General features: G+C 39.6%; 1 protein-coding gene across 1 annotated transcript in view; it reads right to left on the reverse strand.

The window, feature by feature from the left end:
• The window catches only part of LOC103591333 (probable phospholipid-transporting ATPase IIB), a gene marked incomplete at its 3' end in the record, with an annotated part of 237,759 nt that overhangs the window by 133,845 nt on the left and 80,491 nt on the right, over positions 1–23,423 (reverse strand). Inside the window, exons 7-9 of the mRNA XM_008573772.1 lie at positions 21,650–21,744; positions 9,539–9,619; positions 2,276–2,351 (exon numbers count right to left, since the gene is read on the reverse strand). Coding sequence (XP_008571994.1) covers positions 2,276–2,351; positions 9,539–9,619; positions 21,650–21,744 — 252 coding nt within the window. The remainder of the gene's footprint in view (positions 1–2,275; positions 2,352–9,538; positions 9,620–21,649; positions 21,745–23,423) is intronic.

A 23,423-nucleotide genomic window follows, 5' to 3' on the forward strand; every position in this document is an offset into this window, starting at 1 on the left:
TATTTTGAAAATTTTTGAAAATTTCTTATCTGTTCTGTCTGCTACTTTTGTAAAACAGGATATAAATGAATTCTCAGAACAAAATAAAACAAATATATGCCCAATTTTTTCAGCATTAGTAAACTACTTCATCAAACTGCTATAAAAGTCCCCAAATGTTTACCCTCAATTCGTGTATTTACTTTTCCATGAACAGTAACGCCTCTCAAACAGCCATCTGTGCGCACTGCACAGCCCTGCTCTGTGGCTCAGCTCCTGGACGCCCATCCTCCCACCCACCTCGAGCACACAGTTCCTGGACAGATGCGCTCTTCTGCCCACTCAATTCTCATTCTAGGACCTTGGCAACCAAATATCAGGAGCTTTCCCTCATGTGCTGTGGCTAGAAAATGACAGCTCTTCAGGAACTCACTCTGCTTTTTGGAGAAACAACGTTCTCTGAATAACTAGGGGAGATGAGATGCTGCGGTATCGCGAGGCGTCCCATGTACTCAGAGCTCTGACGGGGAGCAAGGCCCGAGTTCACTTTACCTTCAGAGCCAACTCGGATTCAACTGAGATATAACTTTTAAAGTTGTAAGATTAAAAAGAATTCTCAACTTGTAATCAATTACAAAGGACATAAGAGCCCTTATGTTATTCCTTGAAATCTTGAAGTCCTTCATACATTCTTCAGGATATGGCAATCTGGTTATATACAGAGTCTAGTCATAAATATGTTTTAAAAGATTTGAAATTAAAGAAAAAAGCTTGCATTTTAAAGATGTGCAAACACAAACTACCAGTAAAGGCATATTGGTGAATCTTCCTGAGCGGATGGTTCAGAGCCACCCATATACTCTCAGCAGGGATGAAATAACCCTGGCAAACTGGACATTCCATGGCACAGAGAATAAGAATGGGCTATGATGCAGTCAAAGTGTCACAACACTTAAATTAGTGTCTCATCACCAACATATGCACTGGCAGCTACCACAGGCCACGGTCATCAAGGAAACTAAGGCCACGACAGCAAACCTGTGTTCCAGGAACTGCACAAGACATCTCAGAAGCCTTCAGCTTGGGCTGTTCTGCCTCTTTCAGGAGCAAGGCCAAACTCAAAGCATTGGGGACCAGGAGCAACATTCCAATATGTATTTAAAAAGAATCCAGTGAGCAAAAGACCAAATGGAATTTATTAAAAAGAGAGAATCTTCTAACACATTAATGAACAATCCTTAATTAAGAATAATCAATGTCAATATAAAATGGAAACAAAATAGAATACAACAACTAAATATAGAAAATTCAAGATTTCTGACTGTATATGAGCTTTCATGCCCTATTCTGTGAATGTTTTCTTATAAACTAATGCTGAGCACTGAAGGGCCATGGCTCTAAAAAAAGGCACACCTGGACTTAAGCCTGGTCCAGGCCCTGCCTGGCTCTGTGACTGGCAAGGATGATGAGCCTCCTGAGTGAGAAACAGCATGGCCTCACTGCACTGCAAATGGGCTTCCACATCCATGACTGTCAGCAATACTAATGCCACGGGGAACGAACAAGCTCGAGGGAAAGATTCAAAGGCCTCCCTGGCTAAACCTCCCTGAGTCTCCCATGGGAGACTCAGTCTCCCGTGGTGACTGAGAAAACCTGTCACGAGGTCCACAGAGGCCGGGGGCCTAGCTTGCCCACCTCCATGATAATTTTACATTTTTAATACTTCCCACAGAAATTTACACTCTATACTATCAGTTTAAGGGCCTCCCTCTTCAACCACTAGGAACACTCCAACGTCTTCGAATTTCACTCCTAAGAAAATCCAGAGTCTTCATCCTGATCCCTGAGGCCTCTCATAGTTTATCCAGCCTCACCTAATGCTGGTCTCTCCCATGGTCACCCCAGCCACATTGCCCCACCAGTCCTTGTCAGATAACAAGTGGATAAGAGCCACCTAAAATCACCAGCTTCCCCAGTCCTGTTGCGCCGCCTTTCATTAATGCATCCTGACAAATTTGTCAAGAAATGCTGTCAAAAACCAGCACAACGTCCTGGGCTCTTCCAGGAAAGCTGTCCCTGCCTGCTTCAGACCGTGCTGTTCCAAGTGCAGTAAATGGCCAGCAGCACGGGCCTCTCCGCAGACTCTCAGGACTGTCCCATATATACTCAGGTGGAGTCTGCATTAAGGTCCCTATGCATTTCAGGACATTTTGGGAAACACATGCTTGGAGTCCAGGAACAACACAAGCATCACCCTCTGTAAGGATGCCCACCAGAAAGAGAGCTTCATGCTTACCTGATGCCACAACGGTGCTTGCCCACAACGTGTTCTCTATGCTGAGACTTTCATGAATGGGTGGGTCGCTGTCTTCCTGTTTCCAGAGAGAAAAGAGAAACAAAACTGGCAAATGAGAGATGTGTTTATTATTCACACTTGAGAAATCTAGTATTATAAATGTGCCACAAACCAGACCCAGCTGAACAGCAGTGGAGAGGCACTGCAAAACAGGGGCTTACAAAAAAGGAATAAAAACTGAAATTACAAATGGAAAGAATGCCTTAATCAATTAATTGTTCTTAACATTTAACTTGAACATAAATAAAATAATTTTAAATTTTATTAGAGCACTATATGTTCTGTTATTTTAAGGGAGTAGACTAAAGTTACCTCTTCAAATATATGGTTTAGCATCACCACAGCACTCCCAGAAAGTAGAAAATATTAGCACAGTCATAATCACAAATCTACTCATCGATGTTACTGCACATGCATGTTAGAATTTCCTCTCCCAATCCCTTGTTAAGGACAAGGGCTACACTTTTCAAATGTGTGTATACTTGTGAGAGAAAACAATGCCTTGAAGATTACTGTGAAACATATGTGTGTGTGTATGTGCACAAAGGTACTTCAATAAGTTTGTGGAAAAACAGAATTAAAAGATAACATGAATTCTTCCATAAATTTTTTGAAGTACTCTCACAAACGTGTGTGTGTACGCGTTTGTATTTATACAGAAAGAGAGAGAAATGTCATTTATCTTAAGTTCCTCTTTTTAAATGTTATCATTATGCTGGATATTTTTCAGTAAAAATTCGAATACAAGGGTACTTCAAAAAGTTCATGAACAAGCAGAATTAAAAGATAATACGAATCTTTCCATGGATGTTTTGAAAACCTCTTTTATAAGCTGTATGTAGCTAATTATGTATACAGGTATCAAACAAACACGACCATACGTCAATTCACAACTGCAATATGCACAATCTAGTTTTATCTTTAAATTTTTAATGTTCATATTCAAAGACAAAAATTATAATTTAAAATTTGAGAATTTTTCATCATAATCTAAATTCATAGTCTGTATTCTGGTTGTGGAAGTCTTGGTAGAATAAAGGATTACAAAAGTCCACAATCCTGCATCTAGAAGTAACATAGGAAAGATATTATATACGGTACCAAATGACCTTTATGTCTGCATGGGGTAAAAAGCCATATGTTGTTCTATTGGAAGTCTCCCTTAAAATAATGCCACCAGCATAGGACTACATTTTATTATAAGCAAATAATTTGCTATCAGGATATATTTTAAGATAACAAACCAAATTTGGGAAGAAAAGGCAGAAATTGCAAACATATTTGCTAAAATGGTCTGCATGTAAGAAATAGAGGTTTGTGCCACTGGCGTTTTCTCTCCATTCACTTATCAAATAATCTTCAAATGATGTAAATTCTGGCCACTTTGCAACCTACCTGAAAGATATTTGCTAGATATTTGATCCTCTGATATATTTGATTCTCTGATTTATTTGTGAAACTAAACCAATCCTAACAGTTTCCAAAATATTTCACTTAATACTGCAAATATTTAGAAAGTAAAGTGTTTGAAATCAAATTTGAGGAAGGGGTGTGGCCCCCTGTTGCTTCATATTCATCAGTAAGACCAGCAGCTACGAAGCATTGTGCATTACAGGCTTTCCTTGTACTGCAGCCAGGATTTGTCTCTTAGGATCTAACGCTCCTCTGTATGTCCTTAAAAAGAAAGCCACCACCTGGCCTGAAGACTTAACCTGAGCATCTCTGGATTTTTGAACATGAAGACTGTGATGCCAGTAAATGTTAAAACACAGGTGGGGGTACCATTTCCTAAAAAGATTTCAAAAATATGGACTGGCATTTAATGTACTGTGCCTAACTTATATCACCTGTAAAAACAGGAATTCAGTGAGCTCAGTCAAACACATACTCCATATCTTTTATACACCAAGCCCTGTGTTAGAAACCATGGCTATAAAGAAGAATTAAGACACAGACTCTCACCTACTAGTCCATGGTTTAGTGCGGGAGCTAAACATGCATGCAAAAAACTAAAAAGCAGTGTGCGAAGGGCACATGTCATGGAAGGCAAGAGCACAACAGCAGCAAAGAAAAGGGACACAAGCAAGCGCTCTCAGCAACAGAGCTCAAGCTGGGCCTCACAGAGCAGGTGCAGATGCAGCCTGCATGAAAGGAACCTGACGCAGATGCTGATGCCAGGGTGTGACCAGTCACCATTTCTGTACACACACAAATACTTTTAATTTTACCATCCCTTAGGACTTACTTCTTTCAATTACACTTAATCAAGTAAAATAAGTAACACACTTCGCTGCATTTAGTAGTTTTAGATTACAAAAATCTATTAATAATTATACAGCTGCATCAATATGCAAAATACAAAGGAAGTATATTTTTAAGTGGAAAAACTGAAGCTTATGTTATCCCAATATAAATATATATGTTTAAGGGAAAAAAACTCAAAGGGAAGAGTCAAAATAATATTAGTATTTATATTAAAACGGCAGAGATATAAAAAATTTTTATACCTTTAATCATTTATTGTATCTAGTCTTATACTAATGGTGATAATGAGTTTAAGATTTCTAAATGTTACATCAAGCTCTTGCACACTAGCTGACGTGCCATCATTACAGTCTTTGAAACGGCCCAAGCATCTGAGCACCTGTCCTGCGTTGTCCAAGAGTGAGCCAGCTCCTTCCACGGAAGCACCAGGCAGGCAGGGCTTTTGCTCCCTTTGTTGACACTTAAGTGGATGTTCAAGGTAAAGAAACAAAGATTGTCCAATTCAGAAATAAATAATTCAGGAAAACCGGGTTTTTCCTTTGGGTCTTATGCTTTTACAGAACAAAAAATAAACCTTTAGAAGAGAGAAGTGAGTAGCCTCCATAGATTAGACTATTTAGCACTAGAATTCATGACTGAACTGAAATGACCCATTTCTGATTCACTCACAGAGATGGTCTTGTAGTCTAATTCAGACAAATACTGTTGGAGAATTAGAAAAGTCTACATAGCCTCACTCCTGTTTCCCAAATATGGTCATCCTGGTACATCGTTCAACTATATATTGGTCTGGGAGTTTTAGACAGGCCCAGCAGACTGAGTACCTAATTGGCATAATCAGGCCAATTGCTGATTCACACATTTACCATTTAAGGTTTGTAGCAAATTATTAAATAATTAAAAATTACTAATAATTAAAAAATTCTTTAAAATGAATTCACAATTATTCACTGTATCACAGCAACTCACGTTTGCTAACCCCACAGGATAGTAGGCTGTGTGACTATGGGGTTGGCTTTTGCCTTCCTAGTAACTAATAGAGAACAGGCCTTCTTCAAATGTGTCCAATAAGTGAATGACTAAAAGAACTAACTCGGAACTCTTCCTGTAATCTCCACAGGCATCAAGACACCTTTAATTTCCAGTGCCCTTGTTGTGAGTGCTACTGTTCAAAGCGATCCGACTTCTGCTGGGCATCTTGTAAACATGTTTCCATCACGTCCCCCCACAGCTGCCCTTGTCAATCTACCACCTAAGCACAGATTTCACACAATTTTACTAGCTCAAGACTCTTGCTAAGATTTCCCATGGTATGAAATTCAGAAGATCATGAATGCGTGCATACCTTTTAGCATAGTGTTTTCTCCTTATGTTGAACCCCAAGAGAAATAAGGACATTAAAAATATTAAAAATTCTACAAGGCCTTCTGAACTACAAAGAAAAGGCTCCTCTATACAATTCGGTTTTAGAAGTTTAACTTGGTTCTCCCATTACTTTTCTAAAACAATTCAATCATGTGAATGTATCTATTTCTAACACAGTTACGTGTTGAAGAAATGTACATCATCTGTGCATTTTCCTTTCAATTCTGCAAAAGCAATGATGGACTTCCAACATTAAACACTTTCCTAATATTGAGAAAATTATTCTAAAAGACAGTTTTTTACCAATCTCATGTAGTACAGAATAAAGACTCGGAAGGTTGGAAAGAAATTATCTCTAAATAACTTCCTCTTTTGGTTTCCTTCTCCTTAATGTTAGCTTGAAAAGATAAAATCTGCTTTGGTGAGGGAGAATGCAAAATGTTAATAATTTCAAGCTGTTTTCTCAATAGTATACCCTATTTAACAAATAACAGGGATTTGCTTTTTAAAAGGCGAGTACTCTGATTGAAAACACATGAACAATGATAAGTGTGCTATGGTCCGCAAAAGAAATTACAGCAGAAAGCGCGTTATAAAAACAATCAAATGGGAACGTGACGTTAAAGGACTATAAAGACTGCTGGTATTTCAAAACTGGCTACAGTTTCAAATTCCAAACTTCCAAGAAAATGCCTATGTCTTGAACAGTAAGTGAAATTAATAATATCAGTAACAATAATATGAGTGATTTACATAACACAAAGCATTACACAGTCACAACCTGGGTTACCCAACAGCTGTTTTGCAGTATGGAGAGGCAGATATTCACAATGAGCATTTCTGTTAGATTCTGCCTGGGCCATAACATGCACGATATGTCTACCACCACAGGAACCTGGAATTGATGTGCTCTAATTCTTATTTAAGTATTTAAGCTGGCACGAAAGAAAGCGAAGTCTGACACCAGCCTGACTTCCTGCCAGCAGTGAGTGAGTCGGCCCTTCTGCCTGGAGGACCAAACGACTTTCTTCCGTTATGTATAAAATTAATAGCAGTTACATGCCTTGAAGTTTTCTCAGGAACACAGTGGGCCCTTTCAATGTGTAGATTCAGATATTCCCATATTTTAGTGACATTCACTTGAGCTGTAATTTTTCAAAATTGTTTCATGGTATTTATTCAAGACTCTCTTGTGGTCAACTCCCACTCTCCACCCTCCACATCCTTGGCCATTTCACTTTCTTGGTGCTCCATCTCTTACAGTGCATCCCTCCAGCCACTCTCTTGCATTCAGTTAGCTCACATTTGCATTTTCCTGTTTTATCTCCATTTCTACTTTTGAGTTTAATTTCTGATTTATGGTGTTTTCTATCTACAACTGTTTGGTTAACTATATTTAAATCAGGTTTGTTGCACTGTTAAAGCGTTCCTCTGCTTTGAGGTTTTCTTTGCTTGTTTTTGCAGAATTTTTATTAAACGAAAAGTTTTGCTTGCTACTATCCATTTTCTTCATTTAGCAGTTTAGTTAGTATGTTGGGTTCCTTCTTCTGGTCATAACAACAAGTGCTGGTTTTCTTGAAACAGTAATAATAAGGAATTCTATTCCTAGGGTGGAAGCTGCTGGGATTTGTTTCCCAGTTCAAGTGAGCCTCCTTCTGTAGCACAGGGAAGTTCAATGTCTTCACTGAATAGCATCCTTTTTGGAGGTGGTATGGGGCTGACTCTTCTGATTGTTTCTACCTTGTTTCAGAAAGGTCAATTTTGTCTTTTCGTCTTTCCTCACCCAGCCTCCTGAAGACACCAACCCTTTACAGGTTCCCCCTCTACCCCTGTACAGTCCCCAAATGGTCACCTCTGACCTGCACTTTTTCCCAAACTCCCTTCAACATCCCACATCTTCCCTTCAACAGCTGTGCTCCACAAATCTACACATGAGACACACTGCCCCAAGCAGAGGTACCTTTCCTTCCAGGATCAAAGCCTTGACCATGTCAGCATCCCAAGACAACCTCCTTTCTTCTGCACCATCCTGGCTCTGGAGCTGACTGTGCTATTCTGGATATCCCCCCAATTACAGTAAATAAAGGCTGCAGTATTTTCTGTCTCATATATATGCTGCACTTTTGAGCTATAGATAACCCTGTCTGCTCTCATTCTTGGCCTGTGTGGTTTTGGAAGGTTGTGAGGACATAAACAAATTTAGGTAGCTTCTGCTGTCCTAAGGGAACTGGGAAGTCCAGAGGAAACTTTTTAAAACACCAACATTACCATTTCTCTTCTAAGCTGAAAATCCTGGAATGGCTTTTTCCAGATCAAGCCTGGCTACCCTTTCCAGTCCTGCACCTCTCATCCACCCTGACCCCTGCACTCTCAGTCACAGGCTCCCCTGGGAACCGGGCTTTTGCAGCCATGGTTTTTAGACAAGCTGTTCTTACTCTCTGGCTTCAGTGTGCTTCCACACATTGCCTAGCAAACATTCCCAACTTTTAGGAAGCCATAAGCAATACAGGTGGGGGGGTGGGGGGGGTGGGAAGCAGAAAGCAAATAATATTCCTAGTTCTTAATAGTGGTTACATTAACAACCCTTTTAATTTATTGTAATAGGGTACCTTTCTGTAAACCTTTTACTCATATGCTAAATTGTCTTTAATAAGGACTTGCTTTTTTCATAATAAATATTTTTGTAAAAACATAAGATTACCTGTGCATATTTCAGAACTCATTACACGATACTTACCACAAGGAGATGCTTCCTCCTGTGTCTGGCATACTTGTATGCAGCACTCATGGAACTAAGCATCTGCAAAGTCACGTCCACCTCCCCATGGGACTCTGATGACCTCATGATGTCCTCCTTCTGTATCCCCACAGTTCCCACATTAACTGTCACATAAGGTAAGCTGTGTAAAAGCTTTTTCAACTAATGACAATGCTTCCCATCTTTATGTATGACCAAGAGAGAAACAAAGGTGACTGCACCAGCAAAAATCTTTTAGAAATAATTGCAGCAACTAAAAATAAACTATAGTTACATATTAAAATCCTTTTTTATAAAGCATTTATGATACCATTTATAAGCTATTAAAATAAGAAGTTGAGTCCTTCAAACCCTATCAGTCAGAGGCAGGGGGCTTCATGCTTTACCAAAACTCATGTGGAATGAAATATACATTTGTGTATAAAGAAATGTACATATACATACACACACACAAATATCTACTTACCCAGTTAATAAAAAGCTAGAAATGATGTGGATATCGTAGTGTACCAACTATTACCCAAAGTCTAAACTGAAAGAGTTACTTCATTTTACTGACTCATAGTATAGGGGAGAATAATCTTATCAATGTAAATATGCTAAAAAATTAGAAAAACTGTACTGAATGTATCCCAAAGAGATATTTGATGTAGGAAAATTTAAGAATTTAAAATGTTGTCTAGGTTTCTCTTTACCATTTTAAAACTTCTGTTTGAATTTATTTTTGATTGAATTACTCTCTCTCAAAAAAAGTTTGCTACTTTAAATTTATCTACACAATGATATATTTGTAATGAACAAAAACTGTAACTTACCCTGGTAAACGTGCCTTCAAAACTATGAATATCCAGTTGTGGCTTTTGAGCATAAACATAAGCATTGATAGAAAAAAGGTCCTGGAACATAGAACGTTTGAATTAATTACATTGTTATATTTAAGTAAAATTACTTGGAAAATTTCCAATTTCTAATTAATATTTTTCATGTGCAATTTAACAAAAGTGATCATTGCTTTTCCTAAATTTTGTGTGTCAACACTATAAATGAGGAAGATAACTAAAGAAACAATGTTTAAGCCCAGCAGGGGTGCAGTGAGATGCCTGCTGCCTGATGGCAGGTGTGTGTCAAAGCCACTCGGGTGATGCTCATGTGTCACAGGAGCTGTCCACACCATTCCAGTTTTCAAGGTGAAGTCTGAGTGAGAATACCTTAAAGTTATATGGGTATGAGAGTATGCAGTGGAATTTAAGTAGCCATTACAATTCCCATTAAGTTTTATAAAACAATCTAATAAAGTCCTAGATCTGTTTACATGTGTTTTTGTTCTAGCACCTGCCACAGCTGCCGTACACGAACGACCACCTTCTGTAAAGCCATGAAGACAACATGCTTCTCCAGTGTGCCTGAACCATACCATGTACAAGGGGTCTTCAAACGTTTGTGGGAAGATTCATATTATCTTTTAATTCTACCTTTCCACAAAGTTTCTGAAGTGCCCTTGTATATTCACAAAGCTTTATGGGAAGGCTTTCATGAGCCACACAACTTCCATGTAACTGGAGTTTGGAAGCAGGACACGCACAGGCTTCAGGCTGCTCCTCTTGCTGGCTACGTGCAAAGGACCAAGCAACAGTCTCCAGAGATGAGACCGTAAGCACCTTACTTTAAGATAATTATAAAAGTATGTTTGCTGGCCTGGGATTTTTATTTAGTTTTGAAAACTCTTTATATTTCTATTAAAATAATAGAAGTTATATTAAGTGAAAAATGTATTTACAATACATTTTAACTTTTAATGATGTATAATTATTTTTACCAGGCCATCAAAAAGAAATTTACAGTACTGAAAAGCTCACTGTCTGTTAGAACTTTGGCAAAACTATGTCCTGCACTAGACCTTTATTGGGCTGTCCACCAGATAGCCCAGGAAAAAGTGACTTTGCATTGCTTCTGTGTGGCACTTACTAAAATCACCAACTTACACTTGACATTACAAAACTCCAAAGCATACAGACATGAAGCATAAAATGTATTCTAACCCAAATATACTGGCATATTTTTCAAATCGATTCATGTGAAACCAAATAATATTGGTTACATTATATTCATGAATGGAGATCATTTATATTTGTGTTTTTTAGGGTAAAGTTTTTGTTTCTTTCTTTTTGGTGGCTGGCCAATGCAGGGATCGAATCCTGGACCTTGGTGTTATAAGTACCATGCTCTAAGCAAGTGAGCTAACTGCCAGCCCCAGGATGAAGTTTTAAAAATCTTTTAATTCTTAACATTTTGTTTGGTTTTAAAAATATTCTTAATTGGCTATCAGAGAGCTGAGCAAATATAATATAGCAGCAAAAAAAAAAAAAAAAAATCTGCCTTAAATAAAGGCCTTCATAAAACTAAAACTTAAATGAGATAATAATGACTCTCGTTCACATACATGAAGAGGTAAAGAATTTTAGCCTCTGTTTCTCGCTATGGTCTCTTTTTGGTGCTGTTGCATAGATTCTGAATAGTAAATACCCAATTCCTTCATACTGCTTCCATTGCTAGTTTCTCTGCTACTCTCTGAAAGAAGCCTGGAATTACTTTTCCGTTCATTAGTACTGTAAGAGTTAACAAAAGATGTCATGTAGACCTGAAGATAACTGAAAAATGTTCAGTTTGAGTCAAAAAGAGACTTCTAAATTTAAGGAAAATTAAGCTGCAATCAAGCATGCTGCCGCTGCCGCTGCCGCTGCCGCCCTGGGGCCCTACCAAGGTCCTGGGGCAGGAGCCAGGATAAGCCGAGCCACACAGGGAGCATATCAAAAACACCATTTCCACGCGGGTAGCCCACCACAGCCACTGCAATTGCCACGGCAGCTGCAAAACCGGCTAGTCTCTTTAGCAGTTGTCACAGACACTGTGCAGATGGCACACCAGATACTCAACTGCACTGACATAAGGAGAGTCACCAGCAGAGACCCCCTCCAAAACAGAAGAGGTCCTCTCTCTCCACAAAGCACACTCCAGAATAATAGAAGAAGCACCTGCTATACGATAATAGTGGGGGATGTGAACACACCTCTCTAAGTACCAGACAGATCATCTAGGCAACAAATCAACAGAGAAACAGTTAATCAATCAGAAAGAGAGAACAAATCTATGGTTATTAGAGTGGGGAGGCGAGAATGGGGATTGAATACGGGGCATAAAGAGTAAAGAATAAGTATAATTTGTAATAATGAAAATGGTAAAAAAAAAAGTTTTTAATTTTTTTTAAAACTACCTGAATAAAAAAATCACAAATATAAATAAATAAATTAATTAATGTAAGGAAAGTCCTGTAATATGAAAGGCAGTTTAATACAACAATGTAGTGACTACTAACAAAACTAATGAAAAAAGAGGTAACTAATGACTCGAGACAAAGGACAAGTCAGACTCAAGTCCATTTTAGAGCAAGGTGAAAAGAAGCCTTGATGACATTGAGATAAATTTGGCGAGTTGAAATCTCTCAGCCTCCTGAATAGGATGACATCCTAACCTGCCACGATAGAGACTGGCTATAGCCTCTCAATACTGCTGGTGCTTGTACGCAACAGCATATGCGTATGTGCTCCTAGTCCAGGTTTTGTTCTCTGATTCTCTACCCAGAAGACCCAAGGATCCTTGGGGAATGGTTGGTACCATGATTGAGGCAGAATTCTCAGAATGAGGCTCAGGAATTCTCATTCTTTGGAATCCTAGATTCATAGTTCCTAAGTGCCTGGGCTTGACTCCAGGCTGGACCCTGTCTGCCAGGGGCTGTTTCAACCGCAACACGAGCTGGGCCACACTGAGAGCGGGAACACACTCACAGACAGCTCTCAGACCTGGGAAGGGTGCAGAGTCAGACCCTGTGGAGGGGCCATGAGCCATGAGGCCATCCTGGACATTAGCACTTGTTCTCTGAGGGGCCATCTATCTGAAATCAAGCCCTTATCAGCCTACATCCCCGATTCAGAGACCAGCTGCACTCCTAACCTGTGACCCCTGCCCAAAGCTGCAAGTTGGGGAGGCCAAGGATGGGGAGCACACCCCTGACTGATGGGACCCTCAACTCCCTCCAGGGCGTCTAACACTTGTTATATTTTGTGACCCAGATTAGCTGTGGTCTGCCACGGTAGGCCAAGGGCCTGAGTCTACTTCCCTTGCCTCTCCCATATACACACCATAGTGAGGCAGTCTGAGTGCTGAGTGATGCTGCCCGGAAAGGGCCATGGCCAAGACAAATGATTAGGGCAAAAGGGATGGGGAATTATGTAAACCTATTTTAGAAATGTGCCAAAATTCAGAATTTCCTCGATCAATTCCTAAACATGGAGTGTACTTCTGGTTAAGCTGCAAAAAATGTTTTCCTTTGAGCAACATCTTTTGTTCCTCTTCCTTACAAGCCTTCCAGAGGAAAGGTCCGGGGAAGCTTAGGGGACGGCTGACAAGAAAGAAGAGTTAGGACTGCCAAATGCAACACCATGTTCGCATCTGGGAGGTGCATGGCCAGAAGAGTTGGGGCTGCAGTCTTTGCTTCTCAGAACTGTTTGGGAAGCACTCCCCCATCACTGAAGGGAAACTCCCCACACAGCCTCTGCGAGCTCCTGCAGGCAGCCCAGACTCAAACGGGCTGCTGAGCCCACAACCACATGCAGCAGTGCCGTCCTCTATGATGAGCTCCACAGTGAGGGGCACTGTTTTAACTAGCTAAATAGGGCACACCTGAGACCAATCCTGCAGGCTGGCCTCGCTTGACTTTGTGGAGTCCTAAGGATAAGAACACTCCTAACGACTGTGCTGTAAAGACATACTGGCCGAGATATATTTCCCATCTCTGGCCTACATTCTGAGGGACGCAGAGCAATTCATTTTCTGCTCTTATTTATTTTATTTTTAAATTTCAGCAATCATATGTATTTCCAAGAGGTCTTATTTTCCATTTGATTTTTTTCATAGCTTATTTTATTTGTGTTGTAACAGCATCTCAGATTTCTTAAAATACGTTAGACATTTAAATGTATTCTCTTCTGTTCCTGGAATACCTGACTCCTCCGGACTCAGTTTTTAGTGACCCCAGTCTCCCCTTTCCTGTTGATTATACGTGTGCTTTCCAATGATCCTCTCAGAAAAGGGAGGTGGGGGCCAGAGGCGTCCTTCTCCTGTCTGCAGAACGCTCACTCTTGCCAGCTCTCTCCCCATCACCGAAAGAAAATACTCTTTAGCAGAGAATGTGCAATTGTCTGAAATTCATGTGGCTCCTTTCACTGCTAGAAGACATTTACTAGTACGCTGTTTATATTTCATTTATTTCCTCCTTAATCTAAGTGAGTCAGGAACGGACCAGCTTGTGAATCGATTAGAGTTCCTTGAAGAACAATCGCAAAGTAGCTGATGCTAATAACGATGATGACCCTAACAGCAGACCTGAAAGAGGGCATCCTGCTCCCAGGGCAGCGAAGTCCTCCAAGAGAAGTGACCCAGTGGCTTTAGAGCACCCCATTCAGGAAGCAGCATACGGGGAAACCAAAGACACTCTGAAAACAAAATGAAGATGTGGTATGGCAGAGACTGTCTTCCACCTTTCTTCCTGTCTTCTTTTAAAAACAGAACTTCTAGGCTTTAGACAGGCAGGTGGCATCCCACCCACAGAATACACTTCTCACAATTGTTATGACCACAGGACTGATTCTGGCCAGCAGAGCATGATGAGACGTGCTGTGCCACGTCAGAGCCGCAAGAACTCACTTGCCCTTCCTCCCTTTCCACTGGCTGGCGTGCAGGCAGGGCAGCCACTGGGACCCACCGTGTAAACTCACAGAAGGAAGAGGACAAGGCCGCCTCTCAGTCTTGGACCACCCACCTCTGGACTGCTGAGTGAGGGAGAAAAAACTTCTCTCTTGATTTGGGGTGCATCCATCAAATTTCAATACAGAAAACAGAAACCTCTCTAGATATTACAGCAGAAAGAGATTTAATACACAGAATGAGATACTTCAAAAATCAGACGGGACGAAGTTCACGTCTGAAGCTCCAAAAATCAGTCTCAGGATGTTACCAAAACAATCCTCCATGGGACACTGTGGCAAGGACTAAGTTTGAGACACACCAAGGGAGCTGTGACTCTAGGGTGTGGAGACACTGCCCACACAGCAGCTGCCACTCAAGCCTGGAGGCTGAAGAGCGATAGAAGCAGCTTGGGCCTCCACAAGGGCACCCGCCAGCAGAAAACACTGACGGGCGGGGGAGCCTGGCCACACACCCGCCTCACAACTCCAGGAGAGCACACTCATGGAGAAAGCCAGTTCACACGCCTCTACAAGAGTGTGGGAAGTACGTGTAGATGAGTTTTCAAGTTTCTAGAGCACAGAGGCTAAGAGAAGGGTGGAATGAAGGTTGAACACACGAGTTCCCCACAGTGGGACTGTAACTGCAGCTCAGACTACATACTAACAAAAATTTATTTTCAAGTTAACTTTAAGTCAGGCTAGTTTACACAAGAAATACACTGTATAATAACTTGAGATTTATGAAAGTACTACTAGAATGTTTAATAAGCAGCCAAATGAGTCTGGGGATAAGGCAAGTTTGAGAATCACTCATCATTCAAATATTACAGTCACAGTGGTTTGCAAAACATGAAACATTCACACAGCAGACTACCCTTCGATACATGAAAATAAAGAACAAGCTAGCAATAACCTTCATTTCTCCATGCCATGAACATTTAGAGGAACGCATTTCATCTAGTATATTAGACATCAGATGACTGAATAATGACACAATAATGAGAATGTCGTTTGAAGCTTTTCGCGATAATTTAAAAACCATTCTGAAGTTTTCAATAATGCAGGAAAGTCTCTGCTGTTAGGTCAAGGCCAACATTTGTTCACATTCCTTAAAGGTCATTAAAATACATCCTTGATCATAACATGTGGCTCATTACAAATAAAACTGCCTTTAGTTCAATAAAACTAATTAAATGTAAATGGTATTGTTTACTGCTGTATGGATCTTTTGAAATAAATCAGCAAGTCATGATTTATTGAAAATTACTGTGGCCTCCTGGTTGTTAATAAATCTGCTTGATCACAAAAGTCAGAAACATATTTCCCCAAATGTCTTTGGTGCCTGAAAACTATGCCCTCCACACGGCTGTGAAGCACTGAGAAGCTGAGGAGCCACATGACTCCCGGAAATTTTAATTCCCTGACCCCATTCAGTGCTCTGAGAACACAACAAAACCTGGGTGGAGGTTTATTCTGGGTTGTGCCCTGAGTTCTTCAAGAAGATGAACATGCAACCAGTGATGACAGAAAATACACATTACATCCACCACAGTAGAGACCCGGAAGTCAAAACAAGGGACAATTATGGGTGTAAGCCATCCACTGAAAAAGTAAATTGCCTTGCCTTTCTTTATCCATGTTGAAATTAGAACTTTCTTCACTATAAAAAAAGATTTATATATAACAAATTACATGAAACCACAAATTTAAACTGATTCATGAATCAGAAATTCAATTAAATATCGTTTTTTTCTAGGATATACTGCTTTTTGGTTTTATGGTCACACCAAAAATTAAAATGTTTTCATTTACCATACAGTTATTTCACTCAAGTGTTTACTTGTTCTCTCTATCAAAGTGTACCAGGCACAAAGTTTTAAAAGTAGCATTATACAAATTGTATAACTCTTAATATTTTTAAATTTATGTATATATGTGTGTGTGTATGTACACACATCACCAACAAAAGTGAAGAAAGCATCCTCACCATATTGAGTATAATAAAACATCATGTCCTGTGACCATGGCAGAGATTACTCAAAGTTACGGATAATAGTACAATAGAATTTAACTACTTTATTAAGGTATAATTTATGTGCAATAAACTGCACATATTTAAAGTATAAAATTTTATGTGTTTTGATAAATGTATACTCCTGTGACCATCACCACCATCAAGACACTGAACTTTTCCATCATGCCCAACAGTATCCCTGTACTTCCTGCAGCCCACCTCTCCCTCCACTGCTAGCCTCCGTCAACTACTGATCTGCTTTTCTAGAATTTTACACTAATGGAATCATCACTAACACTCTTGTTTGATTGGTTCATGTTGAGATTTTCTTCAGACAAATTCTTTCTAATCCAGTGTTTTAATTCTACACTTTCTTTTCTACTAGTCTTGGCAAAATTAAATCTATTACAAAATTATCATTTGGTGTGGCTGTTGCCCAGCTGTGCACTGCCGGTGTACCCTACAACTCGAAGATTCTTCAGGGGCACACACGGAGGGTAGGGCCACCATCCAAGTATGACAGCAAGCTAAAATCCTCTCCAGTCATGGAAGGAGTAGTAGACTTTATCTCCACCTCTCCCCTTTAATCCTAAAGGAGTTACTTGAAGAAGTACACTGGAAAAAGAAAGAAAAGGACACAAGGAGGAAAAATGCAACCAAGAAGCAGAAGCACTAACCCGGCACCCAGTCTGAATCACATCAGAAAGTCAACAGGTTGCAAGAATTTCTCTATGATGGAAATGAACTCATTTCCACAAACAGTATAAGAATAGTATAAGTGCCTTAAGTAATAAGGTAATGGCATAGCTTTTCTTTTAACATGAAAAACTGGAGAAAGAGGAAGTAGAAACACTGGGAAGCAGAGAGGCCAGGAAAGAGCGAAGGAAGGAAACCCTGATGCAGAGAAAACGCAGGCCAGGGTGAGGCACCTGCCAGCAGAGCTACACATATAACAAGAAAGACCGTTCTCAGCCTTCACTCTAAAACAATCATTTAGCAACATGATTAAACTTCCCTAAGGGTCTCTGTGCATCATGTGGACCTGCTGGGAACAATATTCTAAAAATTATAATACTATAAATGCTAATGCCCAGCCTCTCACTTTTAGACTCTACCTACTCACACACACTTAGAGTGGTTGAAATGGTAAATGAATATTGATGGAACACAGCCTTTTGGGCACAACACAAACCTACAATGCATAAAGAAAAACACATAAATATTTACCTAAACAAAACTGAAAACATTTATATGGCAAAAGATAACATAAAGCTAGAAGTTAAGAAACAGATTAGAAGAATGTATTTGCAACATGTACTGGGCAAGGGTATAGAGAAACAGGTACACTCATACCCTGACGTTGAGACTTGAAAATTGTATAACCAGGGCAAATTTAGATTTGTACACAAACAGGAAGTTGTTCAGTAAATAGTACTGGTGTAACTGACTGACAGGTTTTTTTTTGTTTTTTTGTTTTTTTTTAAGTTTGATTTCTCACTAACAGCTTGACCCAAAATAAATGCTAGATGGATTAGAGATTTTGTACATAAAGCAAGAATTATTTTTAAAGTAATCATTTAAAATATAAGCGTGAGTGAAAATAGTCTAACCATAAAATCAAAAGCAGTAAACATTTAAAAACCCATTTAAGAAATACTGGTACGTCACATTATATAAGCATGCTGCAATTTCTATGAGCAAAAGAAACGATAAACAAAAATTTTCTGAACAGAAATGGACTAATACGGAAAAGTGGTACCGGAATTGGGGCCAGTTTAGGTACAGCTGGGGAAGCCAGAGCAGCCAGGGTGGGGGGAGCAGCATTCCGTGGTGACCCTGGGCTGAGAGCCCATAGAGGCTGCCTCAGTCCTGGTTCTCTGAAACCATTCTGTCTCCCTAGGCCTCTGGGCCTGTGATGGAAGGGGCAGCCTAGAAGACCTATGAAATGCCTTCAAGGTCTTTTTTTCATTCTCTCATTAATCCCTTCCTTCTGTACCAATCTCCTTAGTAAATGGTCACTGGGCTACACCCTTGGGTTTCCTCTCTCCAACAGACCTCCTCATTCTTTGTGTGGCCAGGCTGAGAGTTTTCCAATTTTTTTACCCTTTGCCTTTACTTCATGCCTTTTCTGCCATAACTCAGCACACGCTATTGCAAGAATCCACACAGCTATGTGAATGCTGTGCTGCTTAGAAATTTCTTCTACCAAATGCCCTGGCTCAAAACTCTTAAATTCTGCATTCCATGAAGCCCTCTGGCAGGGACACAATTCAGCGAAGTTCTTTGCCAGTTCATAATAAAGGTGATCACTACCCCAGTTTCCAATAAGCTCCTTCTCATTTAAGACCTTCTCAGCATGGGCTTTACAGCCTATATTTCTATCGGCATTCTAGTCACCACCATTTAACCAGTTTTTAAGATATTCTAAACTTTGCCTGAATCTAGGCCTAGAATCTAGGCTTTTTATAGCCCGCTCCTCCAAATTCTTCCTGCCGTTTCCCAACACCCAGTTCCAAGTCCACTTCCACATTTTCAGCAACACCCAACTTCTTGGTACCAATCTTCTGTATTAATCCACTTCTGTTGCTTATAAGAGAATATCTGAAACTGGATAATTTATAAAGAAACAATTAATTTCTTACCATTCAGAGGCTGGGAAATCCACAGTCCAAGGGCACATCTGGTGAGGGCCTTCATGTGGGTGGTACTCTCTTGCTCAGCCATTCTTGCCATGGGACATCCTGCATAGCCGTAGAGTCACCACCAAGAAAAAGGCCCTCATCAAATGTGTTCCCTGAACTTTGGACTTCCCAACCTCCAAAGCATAAGACATAAATTTTGCTTTTTTATACATTACCCAGTTTCAGGTATCCTGTTATAAGCAACAGAAACTGACTAATACATTCACCAACCATAAAAAAAATTGTTATAACTCAGAACATATAAAGTATACATAGTATTCTACAGAATTTAAGTAAACAATCACAGGACACCGAAATTCAACACACCACAAAAACAAATCATATTACTAATAGCTACCTGCCTTTGATTGAGAAATTCTGATCCAAAACAGTAGTTTGAACAATTTTCAAAAAGAACTTCTGACCTGGGAACTAATGGAGACTACATAATGTAGAGATAAAATAGAAAGAAAAATATTTCTACATCTCTAAGAAGGAGAGAATTAAAAACAGGATACACATATATGTTATATACATATATATGTTTGCATGAATCTGGTTTAATCAATTTGAAAGATACCATATACACACAAGCACATACTTGGCAAACAACAATACAAAATGGCAAACAACCAAATAAGAAATATAAACTTCTGATAAATGTGTGATGGAAAATTTCAACCCTATTAGTAATCAAAGAAGTACAAATTTAAAACATGAACTGTCTACATTTTGTCTATCAAACTGAGATTTTTTTTCCTTCAGTACGTATTTTAAGTATTTTTAAAAATAGCATCTAGTAATCACACATAGTTACAACATACTTTGGCACAACTCTTCTATGATAATCTGGAAATACCAGAAGCCTGAAATTGTGATAAACTTTAACCTCGCAATTCTAAGAATTTATCTGAAGGAAAAAGATTTGCTATTTATATGACTTCTCTTAATGGTTACATTAAAAAAAAAGGGGGGGGGAAAGCAGGAGGTGCCCACTTGTTCCAACCTGTGAAGAGAGTGGTAGAGATCCAGCTGGTCAGCTAAGAAAGGCCATTCTCCAGCTCAGGGTTAGAAAACTATGACTTGGGGCCCAAATCTAGCCTGGACTCATTTTGTGTGGCCCTCAGGGTAAGAGTATATTTTTCATTTTTAAGGGTTGCAAATAGGAGCAGAAGCAGAAGAAGAAAGAGCAGACATTACAGCGACCCTGTGACAGACAAATGTGGGGGGACCCCACATTATGACATGACGACAAACACACAAAGAAGGAGCACACAGACTCCCACAGCATCTGCTGGTCTTGGAAAAGATATGCAAAACACACAGTGATGAATTTCAACTAAGGGACTGCCTAAAATACAGGCAACATGAAAATACCTAGTAACCAAAATATTTCTAAGTCTTACACATGTCAACATATTTAGTTTCCAAAAATTCCAGTACACCCAAGAATGAGGAGGATCTTGCTGTTTGTGGTAATGAATTGTAAACTGTAGACAATACAAGTAGCTACTCCTACTCTATCTCAGCTAAACTAAGGAAGAGTCTACAGTATGCAATTTTCCCCCCCTTAACCAACAATTGCTTGGGTCAAATGTCACTATTAGTCCCAATTTTTCTTTATTGTCCTTTGAATTTTAGCAAATTATGTAAGTCAAAGCTTCTGCATTCAGATCAATACTATATATAAACTAACACAAAATAAAACACCAAATGGCCACAACTACGGCTTTGTTTAAAAAAAAAAAGATGTGCCAGTTTGGGAGATTCTCAACATTTGTGAGAGATCTGTTTTAGAGATCACTGAAAATACAGAAACCCACAAATATTGTCCTCTCTAATTCCACCCTTTGCATATTCCCCAGGTACAAAGAAACACTCAGCAAAGGTGAAGCCAGAAGTCTAAAAATATCTCTCTCCTTTGTCCCCTAGTTTAAGACACAGGGCAACACTTTACTTCCTCCTAATCAAAGCAGGTTCTCTACCTTTCAAAGAAAAGGCTGAACAGGCTAGTCTCGAAGACTAGGCTCAACCAGTGTCTGAATTCTATAGTCTTCCAAAACAGTATCTTAACTAGCTTACTAGGGAGTAAGTCAGCTAGCAATAATGGACTCCCCTAATCCCCACCAAAAGTTCTCAAATTCAAAAAGATTATTTAACTGAGAAAGAGGAAGGAAGGAAGAAAGGGAGGGAGGGAGGAGAAAATCTCAATCAAGCCAATGGGAACATCCAAAAGCACCTAAAACAAATTATGTGCTAAGACACCATGGAAATGACTTTGGCAGAATTTTCAATGACTCTTTGTTAGAAATAAATTATAAAACAAACTCTCAATACACTAAACAAGTTAGCTGCTATAAGCAGAAATGTACTCACTACCTAGACGTTACCACTGAAAGTAAGTGATGGAGTAGTTACAGTGCTGCTCACCCCCAGAGCCGGTAGCCGTTGCGTGCAGCTTACTGCCACTTTCAGCTTCCAGTCGGTCTCACCATCTAGTTGATCAGTTCGAATAAAACACGAACCTTGGAAGTAGAGAAGAAAAATTCACCACTCTTGCGTTGTGTTACAGAAGATTATTCCTGAGCTACAGGTCCCATAAAAGCACAAGTCCAGGGCCTGGTGGGACACAGAAATGATGTATCTAGATATCCCCAGGAACAAAAAATCCTTAAAAGCCTTTCTTTTAGATGATATTATTTCATTCACAGAACAAGTTTGCTGAAAAGATAGTAATTTTTTTTAGTTAATCACTTCTTTCCTATTTTATATTCTTTTCCATTAATGTTTAATAGTAATTAGAATTTTACTTTAGAAAAGACCACATTGATCATTTCTATCTTTAATCCATGTTTTGATAATGACAAAATAATAAGTATTACACAGAAAAATCCAAAAGTGTAAGATTATCTTGCCAGTAAAATCTGATTTGCCACTAAGAAACATGTTCAATAATAAAAGGACAGGGCCGGCCTGGTGGCACACTGCTACAGTGCGCCGCTTGGGAGTGCGGAGGCACTCCCGCCGAGGGTTCGGATCCCACGTACCGACCGGCCACTCACTGGCTGAGCGAGGTGCGGGTGCAACACCGAGGGTTGCGATCCCGTTGCCGGTCCCGGTCCGGTACGGGCGTGACACTGAGGGTTGCAATCCATTGCCGGTCACGAAAAAAGACAAAAAGGAAAAAATAATAATAATAATAATAAAAGGACAGCTAAACTGCTATAACCCAGGTAAGTACTATTATATACTCACAATCTATCAAATTTTAAACATGGAAAAAATCCATTTACCCTTTGACCATGCTATCATCCCACTCTCAGATTCTATCCTAAAGGTAGAACAGCAAAAGCTCAAAATAACACATACACGACTACTCACTGCAATGTTAGGTGACAAAAGGTGTGATAAAACAAAAGGGAACAAAAGATTAGAGATCTAGCTGGGAAAAGGAGCACATGAGAAAAGAAAAGAAAGGGGAAAGGGAGGGAAGAACAAGATGGACATCAACAGACTGCTATGGAAAGATCTCTGGGATTGCACACTGTTCATTGAAGAAAGAAAGCTGCAGAACCTCATGTACAGAATAGTAAGAACGAGGGAGGGAGAAGGTAGAGACAGAACGCATGTGAGTGCACGCATGCTCATCTCTACGCACGTGCATCTGTGTCTCTGTGCTCCTGTAGGCATGTGGTGTGTGCATATCTATATGTATCTGTGTGCACGTGCATGCATATCTGTGTGCACACGTGTGCATCTGTGTGTGTGCAAGTGCATGTGTATACATGTCCTTCTGTGAGTGTGCATCTCTGTATGTACATATCTCTGTGTGTGTCATGTGGGCATGCATAATACCTAAAAAGGGAGATAAGGAACAGGAAGAAGGGACAGGAATAGGAGCCAGCCTTTTCTGAACATATTGTATTTTATACTTGTTCACTTTGAAATCATACACGTTTTACATAATTAAAAAGCCAAATTACATCTAACTTTTTAAAAAGCAATTCCTAAAAAAATAAAAAGCATATGACATAATAACAAATTCATAGGTTAATCAGAGAGAATTCATCCAAGTGACTTTTGAGGTTTTTGAAATTTTTTAATTGTAAAATGAAATAGTTACAGAAAGCCACACAGCCTATGCACACCCTAGTGGGCAAAGAAGCTGTGAACAACTGCAAGGCCCCTCAGAAGTCCCCACGCA

Source organism: Galeopterus variegatus, unplaced genomic scaffold (genome assembly GCF_000696425.1).
Source record: "Galeopterus variegatus unplaced genomic scaffold, G_variegatus-3.0.2 Scaffold962, whole genome shotgun sequence".
NCBI lineage: Eukaryota > Metazoa > Chordata > Mammalia > Dermoptera > Cynocephalidae > Galeopterus > Galeopterus variegatus.